This window comes from Leguminivora glycinivorella, chromosome 25 (genome assembly GCF_023078275.1).
Source record: "Leguminivora glycinivorella isolate SPB_JAAS2020 chromosome 25, LegGlyc_1.1, whole genome shotgun sequence".
Classification (NCBI taxonomy): domain Eukaryota; kingdom Metazoa; phylum Arthropoda; class Insecta; order Lepidoptera; family Tortricidae; genus Leguminivora; species Leguminivora glycinivorella.
The window spans coordinates 4,940,751-4,967,640 of NC_062995.1; the positions used below are offsets into that span (position 1 = coordinate 4,940,751).

The following is a 26,890-nucleotide window of genomic DNA, read 5'->3' on the forward strand; positions in this document are numbered from 1 at the left end:
TAATAATACGGTACGCCCGATAAGAGATAATTTAATTTCAATAAAAAAATTCCCAACACCAACAACTCAAAAAAATATACGACAATTTTTGGGGAAAATTAACTTCTATCATGAATATGTACCAAATAGTTCCATAATTCTAGAACCTCTTCATAACTTACTTAGAAAAGATCAGAAATTTATTTGGTCAGAGGATTGTCAAAAATCATTTCAAAAAATAAAAGACTTATTGTGCTCTCAGCCAATCTTAGAAATATTTGATCAAAATTTGCCCATAAACATTTACACTGACGCGTCTTTACAAGGTGTCGGGGCTGTACTAAAACAAACACAACCAAACGGAAAAGAAAAACCAGTAGCATACTTTTCAAAAAAATTAAATCAATTACAAAAAGAAAAAAAAAGCTGTTTACCTAGAATGTTTGGCTGTTAAAGAAGCCATAAAATATTGGCAATATTGGCTTTTAGGTAGATCTTTTACAGTATTTTCAGATCATAAACCTTTGGAAAATTTAAATATTAAGTCTAGAACAGATGATGAATTAGGGGAATTGACATACTACTTGTCACAATACGATTTCAATATAAAGTACGCTCCAGGGAAATATAATGTAGAGGCGGATTGTCTAAGTAGAAACCCAGTATTGGAGGCAGGTGACGATACTAGAGATCAATTAAAAATAGTTAACATGATAACATTGAATGATATTGTTACAGATCAGGAAAATAATGAGGACGTACAAAAAAATAAAAGTAAATTGATATCAAAACAGAATATTTATTATAAAAAATACAATAAGCGTGATAAAATAATTTTAACTGAGGACTTTAGTAAAAATCTCATTGAATACATACACGAAAACATGTGTCATCCAGGTGTAAAACAAATGCAAAATAAAATAAGTAAATTATATACAGCAAGAAATTTAACTACAAATATAAAAACACATTGCAAAAATTGTGAAATATGTTTAAAAAATAAAACAAGACGACAAGAAAAATATGGCCTGATGTCTCATTTAGGTCCCGCTACAAAACCATTCCAAATAGTCTCAATAGACACAATTGGGGGTTTTGGAGGCTCACGATCGACAAAAAGATATCTTCATCTCCTAGTGGACCACTTTACAAGATATGCTTATATTATTACTTCTAAAACGCAAAGTGCTAATGATTTCATTAAGTTAATAAATAAAGTGGTCGATTCTGATAAAATAGAAATTTTTTTAACTGATCAATATCCAGGTATTAACTCAAAAGAGTTCAAAACATTTCTAAATGAAAAATCTATTAAAATCATCTTTACTGCTGTAAATGCTGCGTTTTCTAACGGCCTTAATGAAAGATTGAATCAAACACTTGTAAACAAAATTAGATGTCGAATAAATGAAAATAAAAGTAAAAAACTAGCATGGACCACTATAGCTCATGAGTGTGTTGAAAAATATAATAGTACAGAACATACAGTTACAGGATTTACACCCAAGTATCTCTTAGATGGTACTGATGTTTCTTTTCTGCCAAAAGAACTAAAAAAAAATAAAGTAGAAGTAGAGTGGAAAACTGATAGAAAAAGAGCGTTTGAAAACTCAATGAAATCACATAATTATAACAAACAAATCTATGATAAAAACCGATCGCAATTAAACTTAAATAAGGGTGATATGGTCTATGTCGAAAATGGCAATAAACTTAATAGAAAAAAATTGGATGAGTTGAAGATAGGACCGTACAAAATAGTTGAGAAGATATCAAATTCAATATATAGAATTGATACTGGCCATAAAAAGTCAGAATCAAATCTCTTTCATATCAGTAAACTTATACCTTCACCTGAACTAAATGAGGACTAATATGATATTAGTATTCTTATATGTACATAGTTAGTATACTTACGTATATGAGAAAATTTTTGTTAAATTTTCTTTTCGATGGAGGGAGATGTAAAGAAAATATATTTCTTTAATCTATTGCTCAGTGCTGAAGGCCGGTGAGCAGTGACAGGTTGCATACAGAATAGCATAGATGGCGCTATTCATAACAGCGTTCTGCGCAGTCGTTAAAATAGAACGGTTGCTAGGTGATAGAATATAACTCGTTATGTCACGTATGTCATGGAAATGCAAATTGTACAACAATAAATAAGATAATAAATAATATAAAAAGGAATTGTAAGAAATAGACTTAAAATGTCGTTTCTCTAATTTCAGGTGAGAAAGTACCTATGTGTTTTAGTTTAAAGTGTAATTATTGCTTATTGTGTGATACTTAAAATAAAATCTCTAATTTCAGAGCAACGTCATTGTTTATTTCAAGTTCTAGTAAAATAGACACTTAACGGTCTTATATTTATAATTTATTCAGAGCCGGCATAGGTCAACTTACACTGGCTATTTACGCGACTCCCTTTTCATCTGGCGCGACTGCCTGCCGTCCTTGAAACGACCAATCGCAGCGCGCTAAACACATTCCCCTCGCGCCCCAAGCACTGCTGATTTGTAGCGCGCACAAAATTTACAATATTGGCACTCTATAGGAGGTTCTCTGTGTACTAAACTGAACTGTCACTCCATACATCAGTAACAGCGCCCTCCTGACAATAATCATATATCAATCATAATCTGGTCAGGCTTTTCATTCATCCCCTAAACTAAATAATAGTACATTTCAGTACACATGGTACTATTTTAGCACACTAGTACGTGAAGTGGTTCATTATATGTACCTACTGAAATTCGTAACTCGCGTCGACTTGAAACACTCCCTTCGGTTGAGTTTTAATTTAAACTTTCTTGCCCAGCAGTGGGACACAATTATAGGCTAGGAAAAATAGTATTTTATAAAATCGTGATATAATACCAAGTTTTTTAGTCGAGTACCGTGTTTAGGCCACGAAGCTTGCTGAGTGGCCTAATAGTACGGTACGAGAGTGAAAAGCTTAATTATATCACTATTGTATACAATACTTTTTCTATGAGTCATCATCTTCATCATCAATGGACGAAGAATATCATCATTCAGGTTAAATTTAATGTTAACCCTTCGAGTCCCAAGCATCTATATGTATTTACTTATATTTTACTGACATCATATGATGTCGCTGGGGCTCGAAGGGTTAATAGTGTCGTTCACCGTTGTATCAACATCGAATTACCTGGCAACCAGTTGTTTGTAATAACCGACTCTGATTGGTCGATAACGCGATAGATAAAAAAAAATGTGTTTCAGATGCAGAAAAAATTGCCAGGTATCGCAAATTAGTATAGAACTTGTATGAAGTTCTATTTTGAAATTTTTTCAGTTAACTGAAGTGAAGTGTAATGAAATAAATTATTATAGTTGACTAAGTGCGTTTTCACATTATCCGATCCGATATCGGATGTCGGAAGGATTTCAAAGGAAAGAATCAAAGATGGCGGCTGAAATGTATGGGATATCGGTCCTACATCCGATATCGGATCGGATAATGTGAAAACGCACTAAGTGTCAAAGACTATCCGATACTGAAAAGTCAGCACTTATAGTTTTGGTTTGTGGTGTCCTAATTAACAGATTATAGTCGACGAGTAGAAAAAAAAGTTTAAAACTTCCTCTTCACCGCACTTATATCGTAATGTACTATTAAAGGGATTTATGATATGGATGTAGATAAATTCTTATTATAATATCGTTGTTTTTTTAGGTGTTCACCGGCACGGATTTAGTCAACTGGCTGATGCGTCATCTTACTCTGGAAGAGAGGGACGCCCTACACCTCGCTCACTTGCTCGCGGCGCACGGGTACCTGTTCCCTATAGACGACCACAACCTTACTGTGCGGAACGACAATACTTACTACAGGTACTATACTGTGCTATACAGGTACTATACTGTACTATACAGGTACTATACTGTGCTATACAGGTACTATACTGTGATATACAGGTACTATACTGTGCTATACAGGTACTATACTGTGCTATACAGGTACTATACTGTGCTATACAGGTACTATACTGTGCTCTATAGGTACTATACTGTACTGTACGGGTACTATACTCGGTACCACAGGTACCTGTTCCCTATAGACGACCACAACCTTACTGTGCGGAACGACAATACTTACTACAGGTACTATACTGTGCTATACAGGTACTATATTGTACTGTAGTGTACTATACTGAGTCAACTGGCTGATGCGTCATCTCTGCGAGAGAGGGACGCCCTACACCTCGCTCACTTGCTCGCGGCGCACGGGTACCTGTTCCCTATAGACGACCACAACCTTACTGTGCGGAACGACAATACTTACTACAGGTACTATACTGTGCTATACAGGTACTATACTGTACTGTAGTGTACTATACTGAGTCAACTGGCTGACGCGTCGTCTCTGGAAGAGAGGGACGCCCTACACCTCGCTCACTTGCTTGCGGAGCACGGCTACCTGTTCCCTATAGACGACCACAACCTTACTGTGTAGAACGATAATACTTACTACAGGTACTATACTGTGCTATACAGGTACTATACTGTGCTATACAGGTACTATACTGTGCTATACATGTACTATACTGTGCTATACAGGTACTATACTGTGCTATACAGATACTATACTGTGCTATACATGTACTATACTGTGCTATACAGGTACTATACTGTACTATACAAGTACTATACTCTGTAGTGTGTGTGTGGATTGAGTGAGCACCTTCCGAAAATAAAAAAAAATATGCTGATCATTTAGTAAAAGTTCTAAAACAATTGTAAAACGAATCTCTGAATTTGTAAAAAGATAAATCAAAAGATACAGCCATTAACATGTGCTCACTCAGTTCTCACAAACTACCAACGAAAACAGTGAATATATTCATTTAACATATAATATTTATATACTAACATTTAGTAAAAAATAGGCCAACCTACCTCTATAAATATTAGATCACCTAGTGACGTATTAAATTTTTTACAAATAGTTTCTTATGCTCACTCAATCCACACACTTTTGAAAAGCCGAATTTTGATGAAAAACATAAGATTTAGACCGCTATTATATATGTATAGTTTAGTAAAAGTGAAATGGGAATTTGTAAAATACAAAACGAACCACTAACGTGTCAGGTTTTTTTATAATAAATTTTTGTAAGTGCTCACTCAGTCCACACGTTTTGAGAAAGTTAAAAATGTAAATATCTTACGATTTGTAGCACCTAAGACACTCGAAAGTACTTCAACATTTAGTAAAAATTTTTACTAAATATCCACCATCTAATATTTTATATTCGTTGTCTGGTTTTAAATATATTCAGACATAACTTTTCTCATACAAATGTATCAAGTAGGGTGACCACACTATGTCGGCTCCTGATTTTCCCCACCTTCCCATTGTCATATTGAGATTGGGGAGTTTCGTTCGTTCAATTTTGATAATATTAAACTAATACCATATTAATTATCCATCTGCAAACTGTTTTTAGGTTATGTTCTTGGCCTAGTGATGATGTGTATTGTGTAATTTTTATCGACGTCAGGATAATAACCATATCGACATGCATGCATTAAAAAGGACATGAATGATAATTGGTAAGAAACAAAGAATATAATACTTCACTAGTAAGAAACCAGAACCTGGTAATCTAATCGCGCTAACAGATGAGCGTACCGGATTTGTAAGTGGGAGCGAGAAATAGTTATTCTTTTCTCGCTCCCACTTACAAATCCGGTAAACTATTATCAAAATTGAACGAAACTCCCCAATCTCAATATGACAATGGGAAGGTGGGGAAAATCAGGAGCCGACATAGTGTGGTCACCCTACTTGATACATTTGTATGAGAAAAGTTATGTCTGAATATCTTTAAAACCAGACAACGAATATAAAATATTAGATGGTAGATATTTAGTAAAAATTTTTACTAAATGTTGAAGTACTTTCGAGTGTCTTAGGTGCTACAAATCGTAAGATATTTACATTTTTAACTTTCTCAAAACGTGTGGACTGAGTGAGCACTTACAAAAATTTATTATAAAAAAACCTGACACGTTAGTGGTTCGTTTTGTATTTTACAAATTCCCATTTCACTTTTACTAAACTATACACATATAATAGCGGTCTAAATCTTATGTTTTTCATCAAAATTCGGCTTTTCAAAAGTGTGTGGATTAGGGTATGCAAAAACCGGTTAACTTAAAAAACCGGTTAATAACCGAGACTTTTCCTTCAAAACCGGTTAACCGGTTATTAACCGGTTTTGAGGATTTTTAGTAAATGGCCGTACTACGCAATAATTACCATTACCTTTAAAAAATCTGATGTTGATGATATCGTAGCAGGTATTACTTGCACGATGAAGATCATTTTTTTCCAGTTTTTGGAAATTTTGTAAAATGTGGAAATTGCTAAAAAAAAGGCTTGTGTGGTTTGAAATGAAATGAAATGAAATGAAATATTTATTTTTCCAAGTAGGCATATTACAATGCGCTTATGAACGTCAAATAAAGCTACGCCGGCTCTAACCCTACGCCTCAGCCTCGAGAAGATTTCAGTCCCCCCTCAGTTGGAGGGGGGTATCCACTGTGGGACCGGCAAGAAACTCGGCGGGCCACTTCTTTTCAAAACATTACATCTTATAATTAACATGCATTAAAAAACGAGATACAATTTAATCAGCAAAAGTATTCATCAAAAAAAAAGAAATATTAAATTAACAGACTAGGTACCTACTCTATGGAAATTCATTTCAATAAATTATACAAAGTACAAAGCTACTATGATTAATAAGAGATTTTAGAGATGTATAGTCTCTAAGTGTTAAAGTACATCAAAAAAAAGAAAAAATATACATGATGAAAACAAAAAAAAACGAACTGATACAAATAAAAGATAACTAAAATAACTTTAGAGTTGTAAAAGACTCTTGATGTCACAACTAAAGAAAAAAAAATAGATATACTTAATCTACTTTTTTCCTTGGAGATGTATATGGTCTCCAAGAGTCAGAAAGAAAATAAACAAACAAGGATCGAACAGAGTGCCTCAATGTAATCAAAATTAATGTTACAATCTAATAGTTATAGCCCCTATTAGCTGAAACAGACCGGTCTCTCAGCCAAGTTTGAATGTGATTCGTCAGTTTTGTGTTTTCTAGGCATGTCGCGAGGGTCTACAGCTCCCAGAGCCCCTAGTAATACAAGCAATTGATGTAAGAAAACCAAGATCTCCATTTTACCTTTCTTTTAAAAATATAGTTTGAAATATACGGTAGACTCCGGTTACAACGACGCTCAAGGGACCGCTGATATTACGTCGTATTAACCGGATGTCGTACAAAACGAATTTAATTTCTTTTAATTAAAAGTAATATCTACATCTCTATTACTAAAACATTTCAATCAAAAGGTTTATTTACAGGGTATTATTATCATAGTATTAATACCTTATTTTATTGTGAAAAAGTCATTTTTAGTATGCGTGCTTGCTTATCATTTGTAAGTAAAGCTAGTTTATACGCAATCGAAAAATACAAATTGGGTTCTATTTAGCCTATAAGATTAGATCCGAGGCGAACAAATTGTTATAAAAGCAATACTCCAAAAAGTTACATGGCCACAATGTAATCTTGCTACTTGTTGTAGGCAAGACAGGGGGCCGTGCTCGGGTGGAAGTAGTTTTGTTTCCTCAATTTACTAGTAAAACTAAAAACGTTGTCGCTCGTCGTTGCAACCGGACTTGATGGATGGATTCTGTGTAAAATGTGTCGTAAAAAGCGGCTGGTCGTTAAAATCGGAGTCGTAATAAACGGATGTACTTTCATACTATCACATACGATAACCAAATAAATACCTGTGCTTATGTCGTTGTAAGAGGTTGGACGTTAGGTCTATGCGGAGTCGTAATATACTAAACCGGACTCTACTGTATTGTATAAAATGTATACTCGGTAGTAGACTCGGGACTTATTTTTAAAATAAAATCATTACAGATAATAATTTTGTCAATGAAAAGTAATGAATAAATCTTTATTATTACAAAACATTAAATAATTACGTATTTTTGAACCTTTTTATGCTTAATTCTCCAAATTTTGAGAAATAAATACAGTTTCGGTTATTAACCGGTTAGAGACTATAAAAACCGGTTTTTAACAGAGGCCAAAAAGTCTCGGTTAACCGGTTTTTCGGTTAACCGGTTAACCGGTTTGCACACCCTAGTGTGGATTGAGTGAGCATAAGAAACTATTTGTAAAAAATTTAATACGTCACTAGGTGATCTAATATTTATAGAGGTAGGTTGGCCTATTTTTTACTAAATGTTAGTATATAAATATTATATGTTAAATGAATATATTCACTGTTTTCGTTGGTAGTTTGTGAGAACTGAGTGAGCACATGTTAATGGCTGTATCTTTTGATTTATCTTTTTACAAATTCAGAGATTCGTTTTACAATTGTTTTAGAACTTTTACTAAATGATCAGCATATTTTTTTTATTTTCGGAAGGTGCTCACTCAATCCACACACACACACTACTCTGTACTGTACAGCAAAGAGGATTGAGTATATAGAGTACTGTCAAAATAAAATGTGTAGTCACAGTCAATAGACTGTGTTTATAATAAATATTATACTATGTTTAAGTTATTATTCCAATTACAGATTCCAAACACCATATTTCTGGCCATCTAACCAATGGGAACCGGAAAACACTGATTACGGTAAGTTTAAAAAAGAACGCCGTAAAGAGTTCGAAACGTCTAGTAGAAGTATTCTTATTTAAATTTCATGAGTAACTATCGCGTTAACGAAAGGCTATTATAATGATGTTTTTTAACCTCCGACGCAAAAACGACGGGGTGTTAAAAGTTTGACGTGTCTGTCTGTCTGTCTGTCCGTCTGTCTGTCTGTCTGTTTGTCTGTCTATGTGAGTGTCTGTGGCATCATAACTCCCGAACGGATCAACCGATTTAGATTTAATTTTTTTTGTCTGAAAGCTGAGTGCGCTGAGCATGCGGCAAAAAAGTTTACTTACAGTTGATATTTTTTCAGCGGTGTATCTGTGCAAGCGGACAATGCAGAATAAAGCTCGTCTCGAGCTAGCAGACTATGAAGCTGAATCTCTTGCCAGACTCCAGAAGATGTTCAGTCGAAAATGGGAATTTATCTTCATGCAAGCTGAGGCTCAGAGCAAGGTATTTATTTATTTAAACTTTATTGCACAATTGGAAAAAAAAGTACAAATGGCGGACTTAATGCCTTAAGGCATTCTCTACCAGTCAACCATAGGACCAAACAGAAATTCGCGAATGTGGGTGCAGTGAGAAAAATAAATTTAGAAAGCATGACAACTATTGCCTATATTTTATTGTTTTTTTTTTGTTAATACTACGTCGGTGGCAAACAAGCATACGGCCCGCCTGATGGAAAGCGGTCACCGTAACCTATGGACGCCTGCAACTCAAACTGTGTCACATGCGCGTTGCCACCCCTTTAGAAACTTGTACATTCCCTTTTGCTGTGTTAAGTACACAGCAAAAAGGAGTGTACAAGTTCTAAGAAGGGTATTGTTAGGTATGCCTTTAAAAAAAACTCATATAGTGTGGTGTGAGTGACCAAAACTCATGGGATTTAAAGTTTTAAACATCTGGTTTTGTTCAGTTAGTACTGTGTACTTAACACAGCAATAGAGAGTGTACAAGTTTCTAATGGGTTGGCAACGCGCATGTGACACTGCTTGAGTTGCAGGCGTCCATAGGTTACGGTGACCGCTTTGCGTATGCTTGTTACCGACGTAGTATAAAAAAGGACGTCCTAAAACGGGAAATTCAGATAGTTGGATTTGTCTCTGAACTCAGTTTCAACACTTTCAACTTTGAGTGCCCTTACCGGGATTTGAACCCCAGACTTCATATTAGTTTTGTATTTGACTATATTTTTTGCAGGTGGACAAGAAACGTGACAAGCTCGAGAGGAAAGTCTTGGATAGCCAGGAGAGAGCCTTCTGGGACGTTCATCGTCCGATGGTAAGTCATTTTTAGGGTTCCGTAGTCAACTAGGAATCCTTATAGTTTCGCCATGTCTGTCCGTCCCTCCGTCCGTCCGCGGATAATCTCAGTGACCGTTTGCACTAGAAAGCTGAAATTTGGTACCAATATGTACCTAAATCAATCACGCCGACAAAGTGCAAAAATAAAAAGTGGAAAAAAATGTTTTATTAGGGTACCCCGCTTACACGTAAAGTGGGGAGTAATTTATTTTTCATTTCAACCCTAACGTGTGATATATTTTTGGATAGGTATTTAAAAATGAATATGGGTTTACTAAAACCATTTTTTGATAATGCTCATATTTTCGGAAATAATCGCTCCTAAAGTAAAAAAAATGTGTCCCCCCCCCTCTAACTTTTGAACCATAACTTTAAAAAATATGAAAAAAATCACAAAAGTAGAACTTTATAAAAATTTTCTAGGAAAATTGTTTTGAACTTGATAAGTTCAGTAGTTTTTGAGAAAAATACGGAAAACTACGGAACCCTACACTGAGCGTGGCCCGACACGCTCTTGGCCGGGTTTTATTAAACTTTATACACGGTGCTCGTTACGAGAGATTTTAGCCACGCATTTCTGAGGCCAAAAGACAAAAAAAAAATTAATACCAAATGAGGAAATTTTGCGATTTTTTTTTTAAACATTTTTTAATGCATTTTTACATAAAAAGTAAATGTTATCCATAAAACTGGCACTTAAAGTTAGTTATAGAAAACTCTTGAGTAATGAAATTTCTAGTACCCAAATTAATTATTAATTTTTATCTTATATTTTTATTGCAAGTATGAAAAGCATTGTGTGTTACTCGGGGCATAAAATATTGCAAACTCAAGTGTTTCGAGACTTTCGAGTCAACTAAATCTCGTTTGCAATATAGAGAACTTGACTGTAGTTAAAATAAAATATTTTGTACCATTCACGAAATAAAGCATCAGATAATTATAAGAAAAACATGGACGGAAGTTATTTTTAAATCCAATTTCTATATAATAAGTCAGGTAGAAATATATAAAGTAACTGAGTTGACCGTGACGTCACTCAATTCGTGATCATATAAATTCCATATAAGCAAGTCTCGTATTCGTTTTGACAGTTCTTAAAAAGAAGCTGATTTGAGTAGGAGGCAAGTAGCCTATTGTTTGTTCCACAGAATTAGATTTAGATAGAAGAAACGAGTTCATTTATTTGTATGGCGGCCGAGCGTGTCAGATTTTGTACTGAAGTTGTTACTTGCCTGTGATTTTAAATATGTCTCAGGCCCTTTAGTGTTGATAAGGTTTATGTTGTTGCAATTAAATATCATGTAACGAGGCATTTTTAATGTTTTTGTTGACTTCAACTTACAAAAATTGACGCCCGAAAGCTGCAAGCTGCGATTTAAGACGGACAACTCAGTGGATTTCACCGAGTTCATTTGACACGCTAAGTAGATACGTTTGCTTGATCTATGGTTTATATGACATCTGTGGTTTGGTCAGTGGCTGGTGTAACGCTGTATGAAGGCTAATTGATTACTCCTTTCGCAGCCCGGTTGCGTGAATACAACGGAGCTGGATCCCAAAAAGCTGTCCCGCATCAACGCACTCAAGGCCAAACGGATGCGGCAGTGTCAGGAGCTCATCCAGCAACATAACCTCAAGGTAACCGCAACACTAACCACAAAATTAAAATTTTGAAAAAACCTACGACCGCGACATAGTGAACCTATTTTCATGAAACTTAGCTAAGAACATTCCCGACTAACTCAGCTTTCAAAAAAAAAAAACTAAATCGAAATCGGTTCATCCGTTTGGGAGCTACGATGCCACAGACAGACACACACACAGACAGACAAACAGGCAGACGGACAGACAGACAGACACGTCAAACTTATAACACCCCGTCGTTTTTGCGTCGGGGGTTAAAAATAAGCTGGTACGGACAGACGCAGAGACAGACCCATGAGTGATCCTATAAGGTTTTTTCCTTATAATCTTTCTTTAAAACTAACTTCTATAAAATTTCTCACTTAATAATATATGGATAATATCAAAGACATAAATATATAACTGCGTATAGACAGATAAAGTCTAGGAAAAAGATGTACCTCAGTACCACTACAAATTAAAGACATTTTGACTACAAGGTTTGTTTACATTGTTCACAAATTCTATTGACGGCGACTTTATGGAGTTACAACTCTTTCCTTACTTATGGGCATGTCGAACAATAATCCTAGGAGCGGCCTTTGGAACTAATTGGGTAGTATACAATAACATCTGGAAAAGCCGACAAAATGAGGACAGCAACAGTCGTCCACGTAGAGAATACGCTCCAAAATCTGTTTAAAATCTCTTCCCGCCTACACCAAATGGTGTAGATGAAAGTTTAAACGAACGTTGTTAGAGAGATTGAAAAAGTAGACTTTGAGATCAATAACAGTTCTGTTCACTTTTTTTTTACAGAACAACCCAATAGTGACCATCACCAATCCAGAGGAGAGCGAAGAAGAGATACAGAAGAAAGCTGAAAACACTGTCAAAGAAAATGGTACGGAATCTTTTTCTTTACATCCTGTTACCCTCTGCTGGGGTGTAGGGTCCGAATCATATTTCTCCATTTACTCCGGTCTTGGGCAGTTTGGGTGACCTCCTCCCACCCCATCCCTAACAACCTGAGCTCCTGCTGAACCGAGCGACGTCTAGTCGATTTAGGGCGGCATGGTTTCCGCTTGCCGGGTACATTCCAGGTGAGGGCCATTTTGGATAGGTGGGTATCAGGTTTTCTGAGGATAAGTCCAATCCAATGCTATTTCCGCTTCTGGATACTTTATGTTAACGTAAAATACTTTTAATTAAACATTAATTTAATGCCGTCCTAGTATAAAACTTTTGTTAAGGATCTTATTAAAAGCGTTTTTTTTAATGTTTGTCTTCATCCTTCTTGCGTTATCCCGGCATTTGCCACGGCTCACGGGAGACGGGGGTCCGCTTTGACAACTAATCCCAAGATTTGGCGTAGGCACTAGTTTTACGAAAGCGACTGCCTTATTGGAATTAGTCCGGTTTCCTCACGTTTTTATTTTAATGTTTGTAATATTTAAAAATTGTTTTCAGGTGAATCATCTGAACCTGAGATAACTGTGTGCATTCCCGAGGCTAACAAGGTAAGATAGATATATATCACTACATATGTGCATTTTCGCGAACAAAGATTCAAAAACTTTTTTCGAAAGTAGGTACATTTCATTGTTTTTCCTACTCAAAATCACGAGCCCTTTCGATCCTACTAGGTGAAAAAAGCGTCCCAAATTTAATTTTTCCACTTCGTTAGCATTTTTAGGGTTCCGCACCAAAAAGGTACAACCCTTATGGTGCGACTCTGTCCGTCTGTCACATTACTAAATATCTCGAGAACTACTTATGCTATCAACTTGAAATTAGAAAAGTATATATTTTTTTAATTTATTAATTTTAATTGTAGAAAATAGCCAGAATGAAAGGGGGGGGCAAACTGTAAATTTCAAGTTACTAGGTCAAGTGGGGTATCGTTAGAAATAACGCAAATTGAACGTAAAGAAACTATTTTTTTTATTGTGAAAAAAAAAAAGAGTTGAAGGAAAATGTAAAAAAAAAATACCGTCCCTCGCACTTGGCCGGTTTTTATTCATTTTGTAGAGCGGTTAAAAAGTGGAAAGTATGCAAAATAATAGAAAATTTTGGACCATTTTTTTGTTTCTTGTTTTCTTCTGAGTAGGAAAAACATAAAATTTACCTACCTTAGAAAAAAATATTTTTGGTGATTGTTCTCGCGAAAAATTCCCAGATGTGAATATTACTTGTATTTTTTCAAGCATAAAGCAAAGTTTAACAGATTGTTCTTTATAGCAAGTGTGATGAAAAACATTGTGTGTAACTCGGGGCGTAATAATATCGCAAACTCGAGTCTTTAACTCGCTCCGGAAAGCCGTCACGATTTTACTTACTCTCGTTAGCAATATTCAACTTCCATCCCACGTTGCACAATGTATTTTTAACACCACGCAAAAACGACGGGGTGTTATAAGTTTGACGTGTCTGTATGTCTGTCTGTCTATGTGTTTGTCTGGCTGTGGCATCGTAGCTCCCGAACGGATAAACCAATTTCGATTTTTTTAGTAACCAATTTAGTTTCTTTTGTTTGAAAGCTGAGTTAATCGGGAGTGTTCTTTAGCCATGTTTCATGAAAATCGGGCCACTGCGTCGCGGTCGGGATTTTTTTTTTGTGGTTATATTATAAATGTGCTTAGAGGGTGCGCCCACGGGCGACAATGTTGATCGGCGACTTTTTTGTCGCTCACATCTAGTCTATGGACTAGTATGAGAGTGCACACACTTGCTGGTCTATCCACTTTCATACTATCCCATACACTAGATGTAAGCGACAAAAAAGTCGCCGAGCAACTTTTTCGCTCTTGGGCGCGCACCCGTAGACCTGATTTAGACGGCGTGCGAACTCGCATGCGATTTTAGTTACATTGCGAGCTATTGGAGGGTACATACAACTTTGAACAACCATCAAATACCGCAATGTAATAAAACTCGTATGCGAGTTCTCGTACCGTCTAAATGGGCCCTTACTCTTGACCACAGACTAGCCAAAGGCAAAAGCTTATTTACAATGTATTATTTTACTACAGATTTCTACGCCAAGTATAGAGCGGCAGGTGGAGGCCGCCCGACGGAATCTGGCGATGTTGCGAGCTCGCATGGAGCGGCGCAACGTTCGCGTCAGCAAGGTAGCTGAAATGTAAGTATTCAACACATATCATACATTAAGAAATCTGTATGTGCAACCGAGCAATTCCCGTTAACTTTGTACATTTGGATCACATCTCAAATCCATACTAATATTATAAATGCGCAAGTAACTCTGTCTGTCTGTCTGTCTGTCTGTCTGTTACGCTTTCCCGCTTAAACCACGCAGCCGATTTTGATGAAATTTGGAACAGACAATCTTTAGACCCTGAGACAAAACATAGGCTACTTTTTATTTCGAAAAAAAGGGATGAAGGGGTTGAAAAAGAGGTTGAAAGTTTGTATGGGATTTCTTAATTTTAAAAGATAAAACTTTGAAACTTTATATTTTAGCACTTGATAAGAAATCATTAAACATATATTTAAAGTCACATACAGGTCGAACGCGATTAATTAACATTATTTTTACCTTTAAAATAAACATGGTGGGAAATAAACATTAACTAAAAGCGGGTAGATTATATTTATTTGTCTACCCCGAACATTTATATAAATTAATATCGGGTAGTTTTGTGTTGTTTACATCTCCGGTGACATTTTGCTGGGACGTCAGTCTTCCGCGACCACGGCCAGTGCAACCTGGCCGAAACGTTGGGAAAAAAGGTAAAAATAATGTTAATTAATCGCGTTCGACCTGTATGTGACTTTAAATTTATTTATTTATTTATTTATTTATTCGAAGATAAAATTTCACAGCATTACAGCTTATACTTATAGGCCAATGCGCTGTAAGATTGAAATATTATACTAATATTATAATTAAAATAAGCAAAAAGTATAAGCACACACACAAATAAAACAAGCATTATTAAAAAGATAGCTCACAGAAGCGTATAAAATAGGAGCGAAGTTGTCTAAATCTATCATTAAACAAATCGCATTCTGGTGCAACGTTTAAAAATTGATTTAAAAGAGCCCGTGAATAAAATAAAGGAGAGTGTTGGTGCGTCACAGTTCGGGCCACGTTCTCCGCAAGAAGACGATGGTTGCGGCTACGTAAGTAGTTATCGGGAACAAATAGGCTACACGTTCTATTAACCAGGTCAGAGCAATCTGAATCTCCTCTTAAAATCTGACAAGTAAAGGACAACAAGTTAGAAATACGTCTAATCTCTAGGGAGTTGAAACCTAACATACCAAGTAAGTATTTGGTGGGGTAGAGAAAAGGGAAATAGCCATATGTTTTTTTATACAAAAAACGAAGAAATGCTTTCTGAACTTTTTCGAGGAGCAATATATATAGTTTTTCATGAGGGTTCCAGATCATCGAGGCCGATTCTATTTTACTCCTAAATATGTGTACAAAGCGCGAGAACTTAAAGTGTTATATCATTAAACATCTTGATAAGGGATAGGGATAGCGATAGGGATAGCGATAGGGATAGCGATAGCGATAGCGATAGCGATAGGGATAGGGATACGGATACGGATAATATGGGTATCGTTAGAGGGATACGGATAATCGGTCGGCGGTCTCTTACAATCAATGTGCTCTAAGACGATCGTTGTTTGCTTGCTTGAAGATTGATTACGTTTGCGATAAGTATAAGCAAAATGTAAAAAATTGTAAGGGAGAATAGAAAAAAGTACTTTTTACCCACCGATCATAGTGTCGAAATACGGGCTATGTGGGATGTTTATAAAGGTTTCCCCAGCGTATATAGAATTACCTACGCTGTGGTCGATGTGTAATATTTCTACAATCATTGCAAGCAAAAGTATTATGTGCAATCGAAATAATCGCAGATAAATATACCTACAGAGAAACCTAAGGATCCAAATGAAAATCTTAATGAATACTTTTATTATAGCACGCCTAACGAAGACATTTAACTGTCCGTCGGCGGAAATAATTCGTGTATAGGCGAATTTTGGCATAGTTGTAGGGAATGGTGTTCTAATCCACATACTCAAAGTACTGATGGGTAGGGGAGGAGCTAACTGGTGGAGGGGGGTGTAAAGGTCCCTTTTTTTAGTTTTTCGCGAATAACTCTTAAACTGTGGCACATAGCAAAAAATGTTCTGAAACACAAGTAATCTTCATAAAATTCTCTACAAAAAAGTCTTCTACACTTTTTATCTGGGACCAATCGTTCATGAGATATGGAAGGGAAAAGATGGACAATAAAGGAATAAACTCATTTGTTTATGAACAATACGTTTATTCTTATAGAGACGCGGGTTAAGTGCGTTTTCACATTATCCGATCCGATATCGGAAGTAGGACCGATATCCCGTACATTTAAGGCGCCGTCTTGGATTTTTGCCTTTGAAATCCTTCCGACATCCGATATCGGATCGGATAATGTGAAAACGCACTAAGGCGGGCTGCTAGTACCGGGCTTATTGAGGAGCGCTTATAGCTCATACTTTTACTACGCGCGTTGGTTTCTTTTTACGTTGCATTATAACACGTTTATGTGAAATCGTTTTTGAGTTAGAAGGGGCTCAAATGTGGCTCCAAACGGTTCGTGTAATATTACACACGGTACTGCTTGCTACTTTTGTTACTTGAACCTGGCTTGACACGCTACCGCGTCTCTATAAGAATAAACGTATTGTTCATAAACAAATGAGTTTATTCCTTTATTGTCCATCTTTTCCCTTCCATATCTCATGAACGATTAGTCCCAGATAAAAAGTGTATAAGACTTTTTTGTAGAGAATTTTATGAAGATTACTTGTGTTTCAGAACATGTTTTGCTATGTGCCACAGTTTAAGAGTTATTCGCGAAAAACTAAAAAAAGGGACCTTTACACCCCCCTCCACCAGTTAGCTCCTCCCCTACCCATCAGTACTTTGAGTATGTGGATTAGAACACCATTCCCTACAATTATGCCAAAATTCGCCTATACACGAATTATTTCCCGCGAGATAGGCTTCATTGAGTGTGCTATTACGCGGGCGAAGCCGCGGGTAAAAGCTAGTTTGGATATAAATTGGTAGGCTGATAGAGTCCATGATGCTGAGCAAGTTCCACTAGGTTTCCCAAAATCTTCTATGTAGTTTAAAATAAATAAATAAATAAATAAATATTATAGGACATTCTTACACAGATTGACTGAGGCCCACGGTAAGCTCAAGAAGGCTTGTGTTGTGGGTACTCAGACAACGATATATTTAATATATAAATACTTACATACATAGAAAACATCCATGACTCAGGAACAAATATCTGTGCTCATCACACAAATAAATGCCCTTACCGGGATTCCTATACATTTTCGGTAACAAAAAAGGAAAGTTTCATACAATCAACCTAGGACATTTTGGGAAACCTAGTGGATCTTGCTCAGCATCATGGACTCTATCAGCCTACCAATTTTTATCCAAATCGGAGACATGATCCAGATGTACAAACTTAACGGGAATTGCTGAACCAATACTTTGATAACATTCAAAATTAGAACGTTCTGTTCAGAAGAAAGTATCATATTTGCGATTGGAGTTCGTGGTTCAGTCATTTGTTTCACCATAGATTAAATCTAAGATCATACCATCCCGTACATTAAAATGCGACCGCCTAAGAACGCGCATACACTAGGTTGTGAGGCACTGATATTCTGCCGGTACCCAGGCTTAGTTTGGGGCTAAGTTGATCTGTGTAAGGTGTCCCCAATATTTATTTATTATTAATATTATTTTTCAGCTTCATAGCGTACTGCGAGCAATACGCCGAGTACGACATGTTCCTGACGCCACCAGAATACCCGAACCCGTGGATCCATGACACTACCGAGCTCTGGGAACAAGAAAAACAATGGTAAATAAATAAATTCTATACTTTTACACTTGTGGACTAAACAAAAAAAACGTTTTTGCCCAGAACGTGCAAGTTGTGGAATGAGCTACCTTCTGAGGTGTTTCCCTTGCGCTATGACATGGGGTTCTTCAAGAAGCGGGTATTTAGGGTTCTCAAAGGTCGGCAACGCATAAGTGGCTCCCCTGATGTTGCTTATGTCCATGGGCGGCGATGACTGCTTACCATCAGGCGGCTCGTCTGCTCGTTTGCTGCCTATTTCATTAAAAAAAAAACAACCAACTAGAGTTGTGCCTTCTCGTTCACTGAAAAGATCGCTCTCAACTAGTACGATCTCCTAAGTGTACTAATTTGTTCTTTTAGGACATTTAGTACAGTAGTACACGGAGAGAGCGAGAGACAAATTGTACATATGGCGTACAGTAACGCTCGCTCGTACTAGCCGAGAGCTGGGGGGTTACCATGACGTACTAAAGACGTTCAGTTTAGGTTGAGAGAAAGGGACACAGCTATAGCAGTTACATAGCTCCGTCCCTCTCTCTCAACCTAAACTGAACGGCTTTAGCACGTCATGGTAACCCCCCAGGGTGGCTAGCCGAATGGCACAATCGCTCACGAAACGCTCACGAAACGAAGCGCTAGTAGATATCTATCTCTATCGCGCTTGCGTATTGGCGCGACAGAGCCAGCGGCGTATCGCTTTCGTTTGGCGTCGGAGAAATGCCATTCGGCTACGGGGCCTGATCGGCCTTTTTCGCGCGCTCTCGGTCCGAGTCAGTCGGTTCTAGTTCGGTTGCGATCACAGGGATCGCTTTGCTGTCATTGCCACTTCTCAAAAATCTTAAATTTCATGAAAAATTCACGAAAGTTTCAAGAAAAATAAAAGGAATTTAAATTTATGAAATGGAAAGTTTCCGTCCATACAATTGTCCATACAAAGAATGGAAAGTTTCCGAAGTTTTCCTATGTGAAAATTTCAGAAATTTGGGAACTTAGAACTTGCACACTCCTTTTTACTGTGTACTTAACACAGCAAAAGGGAATGTACAAGTTTCTAATGGGGTGGCAACGCGTATGTGACACTGTTTGAGTTGCAGGCGTCCATAGGTTACGGTGACCGCTTTACATCAGGCGGGCCGTATACTTGTTTGCCACCGACGTAGTATTAAAAAAAAAAAAAAACTTTCCGTCGGCACATCAGTACTCTCGAATACGCCACAATTTGATCCATGCCATGCCTTACGCCCGTTGGCGTGTATGTATGTATGTATAATAGGCTAGTTTCCTACTTGTCAAATCAGCTTCTTTTTATGAACTGTCAAAACGATTTGTTAGTATGGAATTACTATGAAATACTGAGGAATGACGTCACGGTCAATTCATTTACTTTATATCATTTTCTTTGACTTATTAAATAGAAATTATGTTTAAAAATAACTACTGTCCATATTTTGCATCGAATTATGTGTTACTTTATTTCGTGCACAGCATAAAATATTTTATTTAAAGTATAGGAAACTAGCCTATTAAATGAATGTGATGTAACAGCAAGGACCCGCTGCCGCTGCGGCGCGTGCGGCGCTGGGCCTTCGGGCTCCGGGAGCTGCTCAACGACCCCGCCGGCCAGGACCACTTCGCCCGCTTCCTGTCCAAGGAGTTCAGCGGCGAGAACCTCAAGTTAGTGCCTGTTATACACTTTGAACGTCGCAATTTCAGTCACTGCGAAGTTGCGAAACTGGTACCGGTTGCTATCAAAGTTACGAACGTTGCGAAATTGGTATCAGTTGCTGTCAAAGTTGCGAAACTGGAACCAGTTGCTGTTAAAGTTACCTGGTACTAATTGCTAGTAAAGTTGCGAAACGGGTACCAGTTGCTGCTAAAGTTGCGAAACTGGTACCAGTTGCTGTCAAAGTTACGAAACGGGTACCAGTTGCTGTTAAAGTTGCGAAACGGGTACCAGTTGCTGTTAAATTTGCGAAATTCGTACAAGTTGCTGCTAAAGTTGCGAAACGGGTACCAGTGGCTGTTAAAGTTGCGAAAGGGTACCAGTGGCTGTTAAAGTTGCGAAACGGGTACCAGTTGCTGTTAAAAGTTGCGAAACTGGTACCAGTTGCTGTTAAAGTTGCGAAACGGGTGCCAGTTGCTGTTAAATTTGCGAAATTCGTACAAGTTGCTGCTAAAGTTGCGAATCGGGTACCAGATAGTATATAAGTTGCGATTGTTGCGAAACTGGTACCAGTTGCAGTCAATCCTGCGAAACCTGGTATCAGCTGCTGTCGCTGGGCCTTCGGGCTACTCAATACAAATCACCGGTCAGGCGTATTCAATAGGCTACTTGACCCTTTTTTAAAGTCTATCTTATATTATCAATCACTGTCCAATTAACCGAAAAAATATCTTACCATATTTTATTACGACTTGAAAAAAAAAAACATTTTTAAAGTATACTTTCACTTTATCAGGCAAAAACAACATTAGCCATGTTAATCTATAGATTGTCTGTGCATGACGTCAATCGAATTAAACACAAAACTTTCTGTCATTTAAGTATGAGGCATAAAGTTCATTATGTCAGTGATTGACTTGACATGAAGTTATGTTAGGTTCTGTGACGTCACTACATGGCTGACAGCGTTTTCGGTGGCCAAAGTTAAAAAAATATTACACACATGTCACTTTTAATACTCAAAATCTATAAATATTTGTTTCTTATGTCAAATACTACAGAAAACAATAATTTCTTGTGCCAAATTCGATATGAGTCTAGTAGCCTATACAAATCGGCATATCGTCACTACTTTTAAAAAATCTCGTATCTCACGCTGTTCCTCAAAGTTAAAACGCAGTAAGTCTATATGCATTCCATACATACTTACTACAATTTTCTTTTCATTGACAGACGAAGATACAAGTTTTTTTTAAAGTAGTGACGATATCCGATCTCCGTCCTTCCTATATCTGTGATTATAACCTTAATATTTTTGTGCCAGGTTCTGGCTAGCTGTGCAAGATCTTAAAGCTCAACCGATCCGGCGCGTAGCTTCAAGGGCCAAAGAAATCTGGAAGGAGTTCCTGGCTGCTGACGCTCCTTCGCCCGTCAACATTGACGCCGCTAGCAGGTGAGTTGTTTTATTTTTAGGGCCAGTTGCATCAACCACATTTGACAGACACATCATCGTCACGCAGCAGACGACTATGGAACTTCCCATACAATAAAATTTAACGAACGCTTTAACGGTGCCAGACGGTTTGATGCAACCGGCCCTTAGTCGTTTATCTTTAGCGAAAATAGTTTTTTCAGTACAGATGGTGCTTTTTTACGCACTAGTGCGAGAAGTGGTTCATTATATGCCAGGTTGAAACACGTCGTACTATACACGTGAGAAAACGAAATTCGTAATTCGTGTCGATTCAAAACACTCCCTTCGGTCGTGTTTTAATTTATCGCCACTCGTTTCGAACTTGTTCTTTTCCGCACTTGAATCGTAATGTACTTCAATTTGATATTTGACATATATATTAGTTCAATACATTACTATTATCTTTGCAGGGAACTGACCCGAGTAAAGGTGGAATCTGGGACCGCCGATAGATACTGTTTCGACCAGGCGCAGGTAATTCACTTTACAATTAATTTCATTTCTCTTTGCGTTGTCCTGGCAATAACCACAGCTCGTGAGAGCCTAGGGTCCGCTTTGACGACTACTCCCAAGACGTCGACGCTAGTTTTACGAATGCGACTAACCTTCCAATCCAATCCGAAGAGTAACTAGACCTTATTGGAAATTAATCCGGTTTCCTCACGATGCTTTCCTTCGCCGAAAAGCGACTGGCAAATATCAAATGACATTTCCGTACATAAGTTCAGAAAAACTCATTGGTACATTTGGTACGAACCGGGGTTCGAACCCGCGACTTCTGGAACGAATGTCGCACGCTCTTACCTCTGGGCCACCGACGCTTCCTATTGTCCCAGAGCTGTAAGAACCTCTTTTTGACGGGTGCGCCAAAGTTCATATAAAATTGTTATATAGATTATTGGTAGTCCGAAAATGTTTCTCATACAATTTTACATTATAACGATCATTATTTATAACAATTTTATGTTAACGCGCAACCTAATCCTGTAATAATATTTTTTTAAAAATCAAGTACTTTAAACAATATTTCGCTTACTTTAAACATAATCTAACACATGTTACATTTTTGCGGATCTTCGTTAGTGAGTATTTTACGATATTAATTTGTCACGCAGGATTTATTATGTCATTTATCATTCATTTTTATTTTTAAACTAGTGCTGTGGCAGAGCCTGTCATTTTGATTCAAATGACATTTCAGTAAGTGTATAGAAATCGTATATTTGTTTAAGCACCTCCTTGTACAGTCAACCAATTGGAACCCTAGGCCACTCTACAACCATGTCAAAATGACAAGTAGTAAGAGATTTCTTACAATCCGATTTATAACGTCACTGTGACATAGTTCTACAGTGGCCTAGGGTTCCAATTGGTTGACTATACATAGGGCCTAATCGATTCAACCAATTCGAAATTAATCGTTAGATTTGGCAAACGATACATCTTAGCCACATCGCAACATACTTCAAAACAAATGTGTCAAAAAAGTGAACTTACAGATCCGGGACAATAATGTACCTTGTACATATGTTTATGGTATGGTAATTTTGAAGTTTTTAGTATATTATTTGTGTGTTCTAGGCTCACGTATATCACCTGATGAAGTCTGATAGCTACTCACGGTACCTCCGCTCAGAGATGTACAAGGATTATCTCAACGGATCTAAGAAAAAGGTGAGATTATTTAACTTTTTCAAATAAAATTCTCGTCAAAAACTTTACTTAAGAGGCCTTATTCGCTAAATACCCCTCATGAATTTAGTACTTTTTCACTGTGTTTTCTCCCTGTTTGTTAAACAGGGCTATTGTAATCTAGTAACATACAATGATGTACCTTGGTAACTATTTTATGGAGAAATCTCAACTCAACAACTCGAAATTGGTCAAATTTTAGCAAATAAAGCGGGTTTTTCCACGTAAATATTAACTACACCACAGTATAAAACCAGTAATAATTCTTCTAACAAATTTTGCGCCGCGCGGTTTGTCCTTGAGTCGCGCTCGCACGCAGCGAGGTGCAGAGAGTACATGCGGAACTGGAGGATGCCGGTCGCGTCAGTACGCGCCGCTACGTAGCGCTGTCGTGTCGCGCGGGGCGCGTGCGAGAGAGCCAAATACCGATCGCGTCGCCGCTGCCGGAGATTAACTACTGAGTCATCCTTATATTGTGACCACACGCAATAAATTCAAGCTTTGGCTCTTTTGCTTGATCAAAGTATTATATGTAATCACTACATAGTATAAAACAAAGTCGCTTTCTCTGTCCCTATGTCCCTATGTATGCTTAAATCTTTAAAACTACGCAACGGATTTTGATGCGGTTTTTTTTTAATAGATAGAATGATTCCAGAGGAAGGTTTACATGTAGGTATAGTACCCGTGCGAAGCCGGGGCGGCTCGCTAGTAGTATATAATCAACAGTTAGTTAAAATTACCTAGACTTTCTTCATAATTTGAGTTGAAGTATTTTTCCAAGGCGTAAGGCCTCTTAATTTATCGCCACTCGTTTCGGATTCCCTTATTTCCGGACTTGTAGCGTAATGTATACTATTGTATGTTTGTTACAGACATCAGTGAAAGGGATCCGCTCCATTGTATCGTTCACCGCTCGCAAGGAAACTACAAACTAACGAACACACGCAGAAGAAAGTGTTTGAAGCACCCTGTGAAGCAGTTTCGAAGAGTTACGTAACCTTGGTAACAGCAGGTACGAGTTTCGTAACTGGCATGAACTGGTACAAGTTTCGAAACTTTGGTAACAAAGAGTTTCGAAACTTTGGTAACAAAGAGTTTCGAAACGTTGGGAACGGATGAGTTTCCAAATTATGGAAGTAACGGGAACGAGTTTCGAAACGTTGGTAAGAACGTGAAAGTTTTATTTACTTCGGGTAATAACTGGTAACAGTTTCGTAACTTTTGAATTATCGATTGGGGTGAGAGTTTAAAGCAAGCTAAGTTGGCTTAAAAACAAATATTATTTTCTAATAGTTATTTAAAAGCGTATTATACGCAAAAAACGTACTTTGTGACATTATCGTACAATTTTTAAAAATGTTGGCATTTATTAGTTATTAAAATAAAAAGAGTTTTGTCTATTGCTCTATGAATAAGATATTTTTTGCATTTATTGACACGAAAATGAAAATGTTCTTAAAAGCTTTGACTGGGATGGACAGTTATTTTGACATAAAAAGAAACAGTACAGTTATTTTTAACTTTGAAAATCTCGATAAAGAATCTATCACCGAGGATAATCCAAATAAAAAAGATCTGAAAGCATTAAGCTATTTTACTTCATAGTTATGAGACGTTATTATATTAAAATTATATCTAAAATAATAATCATTAAGATTAAAAACGTATTGTAAGGAAATAGTTAAAATATTTCCCCGACTTTTATCATGTGTTTTAAATGTAACTAGCAAATATGTGATCAACTAGATAATATAGTCAAACTGTTTATAGTCTGGCAAAAAGAGTAAAAATTAAAAGTTTTTTTTTAACTACAATCATAGAGGAATAAGAAGTAAGGGAAGAGTTGTAACTCCATACATCAGTAAATGCGAGTTATTTGTAGTGACATCTAGCGTCATCTACGCGTCAATCACGCGTCAACTAGCGTAAATTATCAGTACTGCTATTTGTCAATAGATGTCGCGACGAACAAAAAGTCTAATGCTCAACAATTTTTAGCTAATATTACAATAGTATTAATCAGTACTCTGTTTTCAATTCCTTCTGCTTGTAATATAAGTTGTAAACTGTTATAATATTACATTTTTGGCAGACGCGACACTGTTGGCACCTAGTGTCGAGTAGTGGTACTGATAATTTACTATATTTGACGCGTGATTGACGCTAGATGCCACTACCAATAACTTGCATTTACTGATGTATGGAGTCACAACTCTTCCCTTACTTATTCCTCTATGATACAATGTTGCCTTTTTTTTAATTTCTACCTAATTTTGTCAGACTATAATATGCGTGTGCATATATAGGATTAGTCGTGACTATTTAGTATAATTGATAAAATCGCCAAAAATCGTAAAAAAACTATTAATTGCTGTTACCTACTTCAAAGTTCCCTTGAGATTGTTGTGACATTTTACAATTTGACTTAAATCCTGGCCAGAAATATATAACTACCCGCCATGTTGCGGAATTTCATTCGAACTATTTCCTCCATAAGTTCATACTAAACTTAACCACAAGAGTACTATCGTACAGTATTGCCACTCCCGCTCCCCGATGAAAGTGCCGCCCACCCCCTCTCGGTTACCTCACAGTTACCGCCTGTCAAAAACTTGAACAGTCGACCTGTCATATTTCACTCATACAAGCATAGTTCGCGTTCACCTACACGAGCTTAGACTGTGTGGTTTGTGTGCTAGGAACGCGCCTCTTTCGTATATTTGAACGCCAGTGTCCGAGGTGTGACTTAACTGTCACCCCATACATCAGAATAACAGCCCTGTTGACAATCCATACCAATATTATAAATGGGAAAGTGTGTGTCTGTTTGTTTGCCCGTGTTTTACGGCAAAACGGAGCGACGAATTAACGTGATTTTTTAAGTGGAGATAGTTGAAGGGATGGAGAGTGACATAGGCTACTTTTTGTCTCTTTCTAACGCGGCCAAAAACTAGTAGTTATTTATTTCTGGTTAGGCTTCAAAAGCGCTGTAGGTTGTATCTTTGCGTTTATAACCTCGTTTTAGATACTTTTAACATCAAAGTTTAAATACACACGATTGAACCCTCGCTGCTTCTTCAGAATCTAAATCCGAGATCGTAAATCATCAGTCAAGGATGATTTATAAAGGATTGACAATGTTCATATTAAGCATCGTACCTCTATTTGTTAGCGCCATCTATTAAATAAATAAATATTGGGGACACCATACACAGATCAACTTATCCCCAAACTAAGCAAAGCTTGTACTATGGGTGCTAAGCGACGATATACATACTTATATAGATAAATACATACTATATACATAGAAAACATCCATGACTCAGGAACAAATATCTGTGCTCATCACACATATAAATGCCCTTACCGGGATTCGTACCCAGGATCGCGGCTTAGCAGGCAGGGTCACTACCAACTGAGCCAGACCGGTCGTCAATACTACCATAGCGACACTGATGAGGCCTACAAATTTCTTTTTTTTTCGAAATATGTATTGA

At 37.1% G+C, this 26,890-nt stretch overlaps 1 protein-coding gene across 1 annotated transcript in view; it reads left to right on the forward strand.

The window, feature by feature from the left end:
• Window positions 1–25,187, forward strand: part of LOC125239414 (regulator of G-protein signaling 7) — a 31,823-nt gene extending 6,636 nt beyond the window's left edge. Inside the window, exons 4-17 of the mRNA XM_048146985.1 lie at window positions 3,683–3,840; window positions 8,635–8,693; window positions 9,025–9,167; window positions 9,918–9,998; window positions 11,549–11,662; window positions 12,467–12,551; window positions 13,118–13,167; window positions 14,680–14,789; window positions 18,448–18,561; window positions 20,107–20,235; window positions 21,549–21,677; window positions 22,109–22,172; window positions 23,280–23,372; window positions 24,266–25,187. Of these exons, the coding sequence (XP_048002942.1) occupies window positions 3,683–3,840; window positions 8,635–8,693; window positions 9,025–9,167; window positions 9,918–9,998; window positions 11,549–11,662; window positions 12,467–12,551; window positions 13,118–13,167; window positions 14,680–14,789; window positions 18,448–18,561; window positions 20,107–20,235; window positions 21,549–21,677; window positions 22,109–22,172; window positions 23,280–23,372; window positions 24,266–24,328 (1,392 nt within the window). The 3' untranslated portion in view covers window positions 24,329–25,187. The remainder of the gene's footprint in view (window positions 1–3,682; window positions 3,841–8,634; window positions 8,694–9,024; window positions 9,168–9,917; window positions 9,999–11,548; window positions 11,663–12,466; window positions 12,552–13,117; window positions 13,168–14,679; window positions 14,790–18,447; window positions 18,562–20,106; window positions 20,236–21,548; window positions 21,678–22,108; window positions 22,173–23,279; window positions 23,373–24,265) is intronic.
• The last annotated feature ends 1,703 nt before the right edge of the window (window positions 25,188–26,890 follow it).